A 13,777-nucleotide genomic window follows, 5' to 3' on the forward strand; every position below is an offset into this window, starting at 1 on the left:
AATTCTACCTACACCCTATCTCTTTGCTCCATGCTTATTCATCTGACGCATATTATCCTGACTTTCTTCTTTCCCGATCCTTTACTCCGCTACCCTCCAGTCTCCAGCACCCTTCGGCATCCGACGTCACTGCTAGCTTTTAAGCCCTTCTGTTTTACTTCCTGGTGAATCCTCCTCCCAGATGCCCTCCAGTCCTTTAGCTTGCCCCCTTCCCCAGTGCCATTTCCCTCAGATGCCGACTATATTATGCCACGTCTTTCCCGGGCGCCCTCTGAAAATTATTTCCCGGGCAACTTCCCAGTGAACTTGAATGGCAACATAGGTCATATTTAATCAGCCGTCTTGTTCATCAGGAGTAATGAGCTGTGTGACGGGCAGTGAGCATCCGCCTGCCTGCGCGCGCTGCTCAGCTGTCGGCGCAGCCTCGACCTCCTCTCGTGAGGGTGGCGCGAGGGAGGCAGGCAGCGCCGAGAGCAGGCCCGGTCCAAGGTCTCGCCTGCCCTGGGGATCTGAAAGTGTGTGGAAAACTCCACACGAGCAACTTGGTCCAGATCAGCAGCGTGCCCTCCAAACGGCGGTGTTACTGCTCAGTATTGAAGGGGGGATTGTCAAAGCTGTTTGAGGGCCTACATGGTAGAATTGCATATGCAACCACAGTTCAGGTTTGGGGGTCATTGGGAGAGCCACGGATAGAGATAGGCCCAGTTCTGCAAAATCGATGGACTTCTTTAGTCTAGGTTTTTGGGCTAGTTGTAAAAGCTGGATCTGGTGCTTGGCTCATGATAAACTAGGGTGGCCAACTGGCATGGGTGCAAATTCAAGATGGTGAGTGTACAAATTCAGGACAAGGGGTCAACATTCAGGACAAAAATTCAGGACAGGAGGTCAAAATTCAGGACAAAAATTCGGGGCAACAGATGTGCTTTGCAGACACATCAGTGGATGTCATGCAATAGTATATAGGCAAGGAACATAAGTACAAGTCACTTCTCCTGCCCTGTTACTTTCTCCTGCCCGGTCACTTCTCCTACCCCATCACCACTCCTTCCCTGTCATTTCCCCTGCCCCGTCACTGCTCCTGCCCTTTCACTGCTCCTGCTTCGTCACTGCTCCTGCCCTTTCACTGCTCCTGCCCTTTCACTGCTCCTGCCCTTTCACTGCTCCTGCTCCGTCACTGCTCCTGCCCTTTCACTGCTCCTGCCCCGTCACTGCTCCTGCCCCATTCACTGCTCCTGCCCCGTTCACTGCTCCTGCCCCGTTCACTGCTCCTACCCCATTTACTGCTCCTACCTCATTCACCGCTCCTGTCCTTTCACCGCTCCCACCTGGTTCCCGCTCCTGCTCATAAATAATCACCGCTCCTGCCCCATCACCTCTCCTGCCCCGTCACCTCTCCTGACCCATCACTTCTCCTGCCCCGTCACTTCTCCTGCCCGGTCACTTCTCCTACCCTGTCACTTCTCCTGCCCTGTCACTTCTCCTGCCCGGTCACCACTCCTGCCCTTCACTTCTCCTGCCCGGTCACCACTCCTGCCCGCCACATCTGCCCGTTCACCACTCCTGCCCAGTCACCTCTCCTGCCCCATCACCGCTCCTTTCCTGTTTGCCTCTCCTGCCCCGTCACTGCTCTTGCCCCATCACTTTTCCTGCCCCATCACTTTTCCTGCCCCGTCACTTTTCCTGCCCCGTCACTTTTCCTGCCCCGTCACTTCTCCTGCCCGTCACTTCTCCTGCCTGGTCACCACTCTTACCCTTCACTTCTCCTGCCCGGTCACCACTCCTGCCCGGTCTCCTCTCCTGCCCCATCACCTCTCCTTTACTGTCGCCTCTTCTGTCCCATCACTGCTCCTGCCCTGTTCACTCTGTGTACAACATTGACAAATTACACAAGGGGGTAAGTTCCCCACAGTACTCTGTTTGGGGAAAGCTCCTCTGTAATCACTAACTAGGATCTCACTGGCTCCTGGTATGCTGAAGGGAGATGGCGGGCGCATTGCCATTCGAAAGGGGATAATCAGCCTCAATCGGAATGACAATGCCCTGCCCACAGTCTGTGAGAGCTCAGGGAGGGGCTGCTGCAGCCTCTGGAGTTCAACAGAGAAGTGCGAGCTGGCCCCTGAGAACTTTTAATCTCTTGGGGCTTTTTGCTGGTAACGCTGTAATTAATGTCCAAAATTACAGACAAAAGGCATCCGTGAAAGGAATGATTACGGACAACGGACATCACACCAAAATGACGACGACCCTTGAAATTTACGGACGGTTGGTCACCCTAGGATAAATGGGGGCAAGTGACACAGGCTCCTTTCCCAGGTCTGTGTGAGTCCTCAGGATCTCTGACTAACACCAAATACTGACCAGCGGCTGCTACTTGCTTTCATAGAAACCAAGGTTCTACACAGCAGGGTGTGCAAGGGGAAGGCAAGACAGAGTGCATCATGGGGAAAGTGTGTATGGGGAAACCTCTGCCCAGATGTGGGCTGACTGATGTGGGAGAATATTGGGGGTAGGGATAAGAAATAAAGAAGGGGTCGACGCATGAAATGAGATCCTATGCTCAGTGGGGTTGTGCAGAATTGATGAACATTGTTTAAGCTGTTGGTGGACAGTTCCGGATTACCACGTAGACAAAGTAGGCACCTGCCTATGAGTAGTCCTGGCTGGCATGGCTCACGGTTGGGGGGGTGGGGGTCACACGGGGTGAGGGGAATGGGCAAGTGGTGTAAGGATCGCGGATGTCCTGCAGGAGCGTCTGGAGTCGTGAAGAAAGTCCACAGTCGTCCCCCGTGTTCCTCCAACCCTATCAAACTCTAGAGTGCGGAGAACCCACCAGGGAAAATAGGGAAACAAAACAAGGATAGGTGGGGGGAATCGGCAGGTCTTGATGGGTGACTCTGGCAGGAGGAACAGCAGGAGCTGGATGGATCTTGGCGGAATGGATTAGATGGCTTCCCAGCTGTAATACAAATATGGTTAGCGAATATCTCCGTACCCCCCCTATGCTCCTCCTTATCTTTACTTCCCCCAAAACCTACCAGGAGTTTCGTCAGCTGCTTAGGTATTAGTATGCGAGAACATGCAGGTGTTATTCTAGGTAAGTAGTTTCTTTGTGGGCAGCTGCTGAAAGTAGGTATACAGAGATCATGAACTCAGGAGGTAGACTACGCCACTGTTTCATAGAAGAGCAGAAAGATGGACAAGTACCGTGCTTTAGTGGAGATGTATGGGAAACCTAATCCCCTGCTCAATGGTCCTCACAGTAATCACCCCCGGAATCCTGATATATAAGCTCAGGAGGACGTAGGGGCTGGATATAAGGCCAAAGGATAAGTGCAGGGTGAACGTGAAGAGCAGTAAATGATACTGGGGGCGTGGTAGAAACACACAGGAAAAGACTCCAATTATGTACAACCTTGGAGTTACCTTAACAGCAGGCAACAACACAACTAAACACACGCCTGATAAGGCATCAGTCAGAACTCTCTAAGCAATGTGGCGATGGTATGAAGATACCACGACAGGAAACCTCCGCACACCTCCGCACAACAAAACACCCAGCAGACCTTACTTGACTGGTGCTACAACCAGAGGGAGCGGGTGTAACCTTCGTAATATCTCTTGAGAGGCGAGCCAGAACACCGCCAACGCCGCTCTCCAACAGGAACCACAACGCATCGACCACAGGAGCCGGGAATCGTCCGCGACTCGTAACAGGAAACCGGAACTACAGAAACAGGAAGTCAGGCAAGACAATCGGGACGGAAATGGGGCTCAATGCTAGAACGCGAAGCGGCGATTACATGCCCTTCGCTCTTTAAATACCCACTGCCTGAAGGGGCTTGACCGCAGGGCATGACAGCACTCTCCCCTCACAACGCCCTCCCCCGGGCTTAGGTTTCAAGGGGTACCTCTGATGAAACAACCGTACCAAACGGGGAGCATGCACATCACCAGCCGACACCCACGAACGTTCCTCAACCCCATAGCCTTTCCAATGTAGTAGATACTGGAGTTTGCGACCAACAAAGCGAGAGTCTATTATGGTGTCCACTTCATATTAATCAGCATCTTGTATGGTCACCGGCGCGGGTCTCTTAGGAAGCCGTGTACCAGGTTCAACAGGTTTGAGCAAAGAGATGTGGAACACAGGATGGATCTTAAGGGATGCGGGCAGTTCGATCTTCACCGCCACCGGGTTGACCAGCCTCACCACCTTGTAAGGTCCGATGTACTTGGGAATGAACTTACGAGGACCACTGAGTCTTATGTGTTTCGTGGAAAGCCACACCTCATCCCCAGGGGCATATATGGGTTCCAACCGCCGGTGTAAATCTGCCCCCTCCTTGTACCTCACCTTGGCCAAATCAAGGTTTACCAACGTCTGGGTGTGTATGTCGTGTAACTTCTGCACTAGATCATTGGCAGCAGGAGTCGGGCTACTGACGGGAATCCCTATGGGCAGCAGCTTGGGGTGAAAACCTTGTGAACAAAAGAAAGGAGTATGGAGGGTGGAAGAATGAGGGCTGTTGTTATATGATATCTCTGCCACCCACACCCACTCATCCCACTCTGTTGCTGAGAGTAGGGCTTGGTTCCTTACCTATTGTTCAAAGCACTGGTTAACTCTCTCGGTTTGGCCATCAGACTGAGGGTGATGACTGGAAGAGAGTCTAACGTCAATCTGCAGCATGGCACAGAGGCATTTCCAAAACCGAGACACAAACTGGGCCCCCCTATCAGAAATCAAATCCGAGGGAAGGCCGTGGAGACGCACAACATGTTGCAAAAATATAGAGGCTAACGTTGCTGCTGTGGGTAACCCTGTTAAAGGAACGAAATGGGCTGTCTTCGTAAAATGATCCACCACCACAAGCAAGGTGTTATTCAAACGTTTGGTGACTGGTAGTTCCACTATGAAGTCAAGTGATACTGTGTGCCACGGACCAGGAGGTGAAGCCAGTGGGAGCAGTAGGCCCACCGGGTTCTGATGGGAACCCTTGGTTTGCGCACAGACATGACATGACTTCACATAGCGCTCTATGTCCCTCAACATAGTGGGCCACCAGAATCGCTCTCTTACCACCTTGGTAGTTTTCTTAATACCCGGATGGCCCGACAAAGGGTGCGAGTGATACCAATCCAAGACCTGTGTTTGTAAATCGGAAGTGGGTAACACCACCCCCCCTTGGACACACACCAAACCATCTGTACTGACCCACTCCTCAGACCCCACAAAGTCAGGCATGGCCATCGATAGCTGACTCTGCCGGATTTGAGCCCTGAAATCCTCTTCCCCGAACACCCCCCCTATGATGCGCCCTACAGGGATGACAGGGGGTGCGACGGCAGGTACATCGGGAAGCAGAAATCCCAATCGGGACAGGGCATCGGCCTTGCCATTCTTCCTCCCAGGGCGGAACCTAATAGAGAAGTCATATTCACAAAAGAACTGAGTCCATCTGAGTTGTCTCATGGACAGTGCTTTGGCGGACTTAAGGTACTGGAGATTTCGATGATCGGTGTATACAACCACCGGAAAACGCGCACCTAAGAGGTATTGCCGCCATTCATCAAAGGCTTTCTTGATCGCCAGGAGTTCCTTGTCCCCCACCGCATAGTTGTATTCAGCGGGAGTGAATTTGTGGGAAAAGTAAGCTATGGGATGGCACACCCCGGTATCAGGAACGGCTTGACTCAGTACCCCTCCCACTGCCACCTGAGAGGCGTCCACCTCGACCACATAGGGCAAGGCCGGATCTGGATGACGCAAGACCGGAGCGCGCGTGAAAGCCTCCTTCAAACTCCGAAAAGACGCGTCAGCAGCAGTCGACCACACATACGGGACCCCTTTTCGCAATAGGAGCGTGAGGGGACGCGCCAACTCCGAGTACCCTTGAATAAAACGCCGGTAGAAATTGGCGAACCCCAAGAATTTCTGCAGGTCCTTCACGGTATTCGGGGACGGCCAGGCGAGGACTGCTTCGACCTTACCAGGATGCATACGCAGTCCGAGCGGTGAAACAATAAAGCCCAAAAAAGGCACTTCCCGTGTATGGAAAGTGCATTTTTCCAGTTTGCAATACAAATCATGTGCACGTAAGCGTTCCAACACTCGTCGGACGTGGCCCACATGTTCGGCCATGGATGAAGAGAATATTAGTAAATCATCAATGTAGGCGATGACATGGAGGTCCAGCATATCCCAAAGGACTTCATTAATGAAGAACTGGAACGCTGCTGGAGCGTTACAAAGCCCGAAGGGCATTACTAAATATTCAAACAATCCGTACTTCGTACAGAAGGCAGTCTTCCATTCATCTCCCTCCTTGACACGCACTAGATGGTAGGCGCCCCGCAAGTCTAATTTGGTGAAAAAGTTAGCATTGCGTACTCTGTCAAGGAGGGAGGAAATCAAGGGCAAAGGATACCTGTTTTTAATAGTAACCTCGTTCAGTCTTCGATAATCGATGCAACACCTAAGACCCCCCTCACGCTTAGGAATAAAGAACAGCGATGAGGAGGCTGGGGACCTGGAAGGCCTGTTAAACCCTTTCTTCAACATAGTGTCCAGATATTCTCGGAGGTATGTGTTTTCCTTCTCGGTTAGGCCGTACACTCTACTGCACGGGATTCGAGCTCCCGCCTCTAAATCAATGCGGCAATCGTATACCCTATGCGGGGGAAGGACGTCCGCCTCCTTGGGATCGAATACCATGCTCAAATCACTGTAACAATGGGGCAGCTCAGATATGGGTTCAGTCCTATCTATCACGGAGGTTGCAAGGGCTACAGGTACACTAGTCTCAAGGGGAGCTACATGACGAAACCGAAGTGTGGCTGCCTTCCAGTCAATGATTGGGTTGTGTGTTTGCAACCAAGGGATGCCTAAGAGTACCGGTATCTGAGGTGAGCAAATCAAGTCAAATTCAATGGTTTCGTGATGGTCTGGGTCTATATGCATGTGAAGACTGCATGTTCTGTGGGTTACTGGGCCTGAAACCAGAGAACGGCCATCAATCGTAATGACCGCATTGGGCACCTCCTTCTTGATGCAGGGAATCATATTGTCTTTGGCCCACTTCTCATCCATAAAATTACCAGAGGCCCCAGAATCGATCATGATGGCCACATGCAACCCTAACTGTTCTACTGAGAGGTAAGCTGACACATAGAGATGAGTGACTGATTTGGAATCAGGGTCAGAAGAGGAGACTGTAAGGTCAGAATTGCCCAGGAGTCCTGTCTCCATGCATCCCAGGCTTTCTAGTTTCCCGAACTTTTAGGAGGTACTGGTTTAACAGGGCAAGACCGCAGGAAGTGACCGGCCTTCCCGCAGTAGAGGCACAGTCTGTTGGTTCGTCTCCTTTGCCGCTCTTCATGAGTCAATGGCCCTCTCACTATTCCTATTTGCATAGGTTCACTATCATCTGGACCCTTTGTCACCTCAACTCCCTTTGTCTTGGCGGGTATATATCGCAGATCTCCCTTCCCTCTTTCCTGCTTCCGTTCCTGAATGCGGTGTTCGATCTTTACCACAAGGTCTATCAACTCAGGACAGGCTGCCGGAAGGTCTACTATTTGTGAAAGGGCGTCTTTCAAATCATCGCGTAGTCCTCTGTAGAACAGTGTACCACGCTTTTCTTCGGGCCAGTTAGATTCAACTACCAGTCTCTGAAAGGCGGTGATGTAGGTAACCAGGTCTTGAGTGCCTTGTTTCAAAGCCAATAACTCAGAGTCTGCAGAGTGTGTATATGTATGCCTATCGAAAAGCTTGCGGAACTCTCTCTTAAACCCGATGTAATCATACAATAAAGGGTCATCCCGGTCTATTAGAGGTATGGCCCAGTTTGCGGCCGCCCCGCTAAGGTATGAAACCATAAATGCAACCCGGGCCTGATCAGTGGGGAAGCAGGTGGCTTTACAAGAAAAATGCAGCTGGCAGTGGCTCAAAAAGGCGGCGCACCGTGAAGCATCCCCTGAAAACCTTTCTGGTGGAGCTAACGGGATGGACATAGGAGTGGTGACCTGTATCACTTGGTTAGTTGGATCGCTCCTCCCTCCCGCAGCCCCCTTCTCCTGACGATGTTGGAGGGCATCTATTCTGGCTGATAATGCCTGTGTTTCCACCTGCAAGTTGCCGAGCATGCCGGCTACGTCTGCAAGCGTAACCACACCTAACTCCATGACGCTCGGGCAGAATAGTCTATTTAAGGCTTCGCGTTCTGTAAGGATCGCGGATGTCCTGCAGGAGCGTCTGGAGTCGTGAAGAAAGTCCACAGTCATCCCCCGTGTTCCTCCAACTCTATCAAACTCTAGAGTGCGGAGAACCCACCGGGGAAAACAGGGAAACAAAACAAGGATAGGTGGGGGGAATCGGCAGGTCTTGATGGGTGACTCTGGCAGGAGGAACAGCAGGAGCTGGATGGATCTTGGCGGAATGGATTAGATGGCTTCCCAGCTGTAATACAAATATGGTTAGCGAATATCTCCGTACCCCCCCTATGCTCCTCCTTATCTTTACTTCCCCCAACACCTACCAGGAGTTTCGTCAGCTGCTTAGGTATTAGTATGCGAGAACATGCAGGTGTTATTCTAGGTAAGTAGTTCCTTTGTGGGCAGCTGCTGAAAGTAGGTATACAGAGATCATGAACTCAGGAGGTAGACTACGCCACTGTTTCATAGAAGAGCAGAAAGATGGACAAGTACCGTGCTTTAGTGGAGATGTACGGGAAACCTAATCCCCTGCTCAATGGTCCTCGCAGTAATCACCCCCGGAATCCTGATATATAAGCTCAGGAGGACGTAGGGGCTGGATATAAGGCCAAAGGATAAGTGCAGGGTGAACGTGAAGAGAAGTAAATGATACTGGGGGCGTGGTAGAAACACACAGGAAAAGACTCCAATTATGTACAACCTTGGAGTTACCTTAACAGCAGGCAACAACACAACTAAACACACGCCTGATAAGGCATCAGTCAGAACTCTCTAAGCAATGTGGCGATGGTATGAAGATACCACGACAGGAAACCTCCGCACACCTCCGCACAACAAAACACCCAGCAGACCTTACTTGACTGGTGCTACAACCAGAGGGAGCGGGTGTAACCTTCGTAATATCTCTTGAGAGGCGAGCCAGAACACCGCCAACGCCGCTCTCCAACAGGAACCACAACGCATCGACCACAGGAGCCGGGAATCGTCCGCGACTCGTAACAGGAAACCGGAACTACAGAAACAGGAAGTCAGGCAAGACAATCGGGACGGAAATGGGGCTCAATGCTAGAACGCGAAGCGGCGATTACACGCCCTTCGCTCTTTAAATACCCACTGCCTGAAGGGGCTTGACCGCGGGGCATGACAAGTGGTTGCGAGGGAAGGGGGGTTTAAATAACAAACAAAATAAAAATAAAACGTACCTTTCACGGTCCCGTGTTTTCTTAGCTCCAGCTCCTGCTTCTGCTTTCCTGCCTCGTCTGAAACAGGAAGCAGGCAGCCTCCCTCCTCTCCCCTAAGCCTATCACAATGCTGCAATGGCAGCATTGTGATTGGTTGGGCTGCCGACCACACAGGCGTCTATGGGGAGGCCATTTTCTCCATGTAGGCTGCGTGCAGCCTACATGGAGAAAAGAGAGAGTGCGCATGACTGGTTTGGTCGTCCTCAGAGGGCTGACCAAACAGCCAGGGCCCACAGCATTGGGCAAGCCACTTCTCCCCTGCCTTTGAGCAGACCCGCTCACCCTCCGCCCTCAACCAAACCCTTCTGTGGTATTTATAATATCCATTACCATTTTATGTTTCTGCTTCTCACACTGCGAGAAAGCAGTGGAGCAGTGCTCCGCTTATTTGTTACAGCAAAGGCAGTAGGGCTGCCCTATTTATTGTGAAAAAATGCTAAATCTAAAAGATCTTTAATGATGGAGTTCATTACTCCGATTTAAACCTTTAACATGGTGGTTTCAGTACATGGCCTCCAACAGATTAGAATAGTAGGCAAGAGTTTTGATGTTGGTTACACCCCTGACAAACCCTGTGGTTAGAATGTTTGCACTGTGATAAACTTTGTTAGGCCCTCTTAGGAAGGGCTAAAAAAACAGTTGATGGACAGAATGCAGAACAATGTCATACATTCATTCACCCCAGTACAGAGATCTGGGCCTAAATCCATCGTTTTTTTGCTCACCATGCCATTGACCCTGTGCCTCATGGGAACAGTCCAGCTCGAACTGCCAAGCCAGGCTGAAGAGGGGTGAAACCCCGAAACCGATCCTAGGATGCTTGTTTCTGGTCCAGGGAGGACCTGGCTTGGCAGTTCGGGCTGGTCTGTTCCCATGAGGCACAGGGTCAAGACTGATTTGCATATGGCCAGGTCTAAATTGGGGTGGCATGGTGAGCAAAAGAATGATGGATTTAGCCCAGATCTCTTGACTGGGGGTGAATGTTTTGACTTGTTCTGCATTCCGTCCATCAATTGTGTGTCTTTTGATTTCTCGCTCTAAGTGCACCAGGTATGCCCAGATGTGGGCCCTGGGCTCACTGTGCCACTGGAATCAAGCTATCCTGGCTGAAGAGGGGTGAAGCCCCAAATTCGGTCCTAGGATGCTTGTTGCTTGTTTCTGGTCCAAGGAGGACCTGGCTTGGCAGTTTGGGCTGGACTGTTCCCATGAGGCACAGGGTCAAGACTGATTTGCATATGGCCAGGTCTAAACTGGAGTGGCATGGTGAGCAAAAGAATGATGGATTTAACCCAGATCTCTTGACTGGGGGTGAATGTTTTTTTTTTTTTAGATATATTTTTTTTTTAAACACTTTTTATTAATAACCAAGACAGCGATAATAACTGATACATTGACAACGCGGAGGGGGGTGAATGTTTTGATTTGTTTTGCATTCCGTCCATCGTGTGTCTTTTGCTTTCTCGCTCTAAGTGCGCCAGGTATGCCCAGAGGTGGGCCCTGGGCTCACTGTGCCACTGGAGTCAAGCTATCCTGGCTGAAGAAGGGTGAAACCCCGAAACCGGTCCTAGGATGCTTGTTTCCGGTCCAGGGAGGACCTGGCTTGGCAGTTCGGGCTGGACTGTTCCCATGAGGCACAGGGTCAAGACTGATTTGCGTATGGCCAGGTCTAAACTGGGGTGGCATGGTGAGCAAAAGAATGATGGATTTAACCCAGATCTCTTGACTGGGGGTGAATGTTATGATTTGTTCTGCATTCCGTCCATCAATTGTGTGTCTTTTGCTTTCTCGCTCTTAGGAAGGGCTGTCAATTGATTTGTCAAATTTGTTTTTGTACATATTTGTAATTTAATTACTGTAAGCATTACATTATGTCATGCATTTCAGAGGATATATCAGTGCATATGGGTCCAAGCTCAGTTATATGGTCTTTTAGATATCAAATGCCCAATTAGCAGAGTGTGTTTTATTTGGTGTATTGTGTTACTAGAAAATTATGGTCTTTAGAAACTTTCTGAATGGAATGTGGTCACTTTTCTGTCTAAGGCAATTGGGGAGTTTACTGCAAAACGTATGGACAGGGGTTTCCACGGTATGAACTAATGTTTCCAGTGTAACCCCATTTGGAGCTTCCACACTTAATCTACGAGAGCAGTTCTCTGAAATATGACAGTAAAGACGATAACCTCTGAATCTTCCTCTGTAGGAATAGCTGGCACACCGGTGACATTTAATGAGAACGGCGACTCCCAGGGACGGTACGACATCTACCAGTACCAGTTCAAGAACTCAACGCCAGAGTACAAAGTCATCGGACAATGGGCTGGCCACCTGCATTTGAAGGCAAGTGTATGGCTCGAGGTCAATACTGGAACCCTGCATCACACAATCGGTCAAGGTGAATCTGCGCATAGGCTCCAGGCACAATGTTGTTGGGAGTGTTATGCTATCTTGTGTCCACAGCTGACTTTACCTGTAAGGGCTGTGGCCATTATTACTCTATTCTGTGGCACAGAGAGGTCTGACATGGTCTGCAAGCCTGCAGTCTGTCTGCTATGGCAAATGTTATTATATCCTGTGTCACAAGGGTGGTCTGATATTGTTGAGAATGTTATTACATCCAGTGTCACAGAGCTCTGAGATGGTTGGGCAAGGATTGATAGCATTGTGTGGTGAGGCGTGTAAGCTTACATTTGTTGTGTTCACAGTATCAGGCACATCAGCCGACATGTGTTCCGCTTTCTGGACACGTTTTGACAATTTACATTGTAATTATTTAAAGGTGTGTAACCTGTTCACAATATAATTATAGGCTCAAAAAAATTAACTTGTTTGTGCATTATCTGGTAGCAGATATTTTGCCTAGGTAGCACCCTATGCTGCTTATTCTGTTTGATGCATAATGTTAAATATTTTACAGATGTGCTTTCGAATTTTTTTCCATTTTGTTGCCTCTGTTGCTTTCTGCTGTTTGGGGTGTTGGGTTTAAGTTATTCTGTGACAGAACCAATATAGGATGAGGTTATAGATTCTCTTCACCCTTTGATTTGAAGGGGGTTCCATACTGTATCATAGAAGTAGTATTAGATGGTTCTTAACGACTGGTCTAATGGGGGCATTACTCTAGACTGCATCACGGAGCTAGCCTGAGATGTGTATGCAAGGAGTGAATGCCTAGAGATATTTGATGTACCAGGTATAACATGGTTATGTAAGGTCCCCTCACTGTGCTTTGGGGGACAGGGGGCCTATCCTATGTCACAGAGCTGACATTAGATGTAAGAAAAGCGGTCTATGGCTAACGGGTAATTCATTGTTCTGTTGTGCCACAAAGCTCCACTTGGGTTTTGCTGTAAGGTCTGGTGTTGTGTGGAGGTTTACATCCTGTGCTGTGTGGGGAGGTTTACATCCTGTCTCCCGGAGGTGGTGTTAGATGTTTGCAAGCACTGCAGGCCCTGTGTTGTCTGGGGTGGGTAGCATGGTTTTGACATGGCTCTTCAGGAAGGCAGAAGGGTCTTCCTTTAATGCAACAGAATGTTCCGAGCCGGCTGTTGGAAGGCTTTGCAGGCAAGGGCTACACCTCCCTTAATGCAAGGTTCTTCTGCCTGCCATTTGTCCCTCTGCCAGAGATGGCTCTGTAGGTGGATAATACCAACCTATGTACTTTACAGTATCCGTTCCTCCTATTGTTGTTGTAATTAAATGTCTATCACAGCCTAGCTGACACTTCACTGTGATCTACAGGTGGCATCTCCTTGGTGACAGAGTGCTGTGGTCCCAGGACCAGCTCTCCTGTGATGCTTCACTGCTCTGCTTCCTCCCCGTTTTTCTCAGTGCTTTCTCCTATTTTTGCCTCATTGTTTTACTGCTCTCTCCTTCCTATCCCCCTTCTTTTCTGAGTGATTTCTCCTGCTTTTGCCTCATTTTTTACTGATTCTCCTTCCTGTCCCCCTTTATTTCTGAGAGCTTCCTCCTTCTTTTCCCTCTTTTTTCACTGCTTCTCCTTGTTTTTTTTCTCATTTGCCGCTCCCACCTGCCACACGATTTCTGCCTAGACCCGTCCACCTCCTCCCAGTGCCCCTCCCTCCGCCCAGGACCTACTTAATGGAGGTATAAGCGTGGCTGTGCAGCGGATGTCCACAGTGGGCATGCTGCCAGCGCACCAAAGACAAAATCATCCACGCCTGTTCGCGCCTGGACTGTGCTCAATACCAGGAACCCTAGTTTTCCATCCAGCGCAGCTACTCTGCCGCCGACCTCCGAGCCTTGGACCCTGGGCACATTGACAACAATAACTGCTGCCGCACATCTCCGTGCACCACCAG

General features: G+C 50.1%; 1 protein-coding gene across 1 annotated transcript in view; it reads left to right on the plus strand.

The window, feature by feature from the left end:
- The window catches only part of LOC146871592 (metabotropic glutamate receptor 4-like), a 2,887,050-nt gene that overhangs the window by 1,835,872 nt on the left and 1,037,401 nt on the right, over positions 1-13,777 (plus strand). Inside the window, exon 9 of the mRNA XM_085647231.1 lies at positions 11,659-11,795. Coding sequence (XP_085503357.1) covers positions 11,659-11,795 — 137 coding nt within the window. The remainder of the gene's footprint in view (positions 1-11,658; positions 11,796-13,777) is intronic.

This window comes from Triturus cristatus, chromosome 1_1, assembly GCF_964204655.1.
Source record: "Triturus cristatus chromosome 1_1, aTriCri1.1, whole genome shotgun sequence".
Taxonomy (NCBI): domain Eukaryota; kingdom Metazoa; phylum Chordata; class Amphibia; order Caudata; family Salamandridae; genus Triturus; species Triturus cristatus.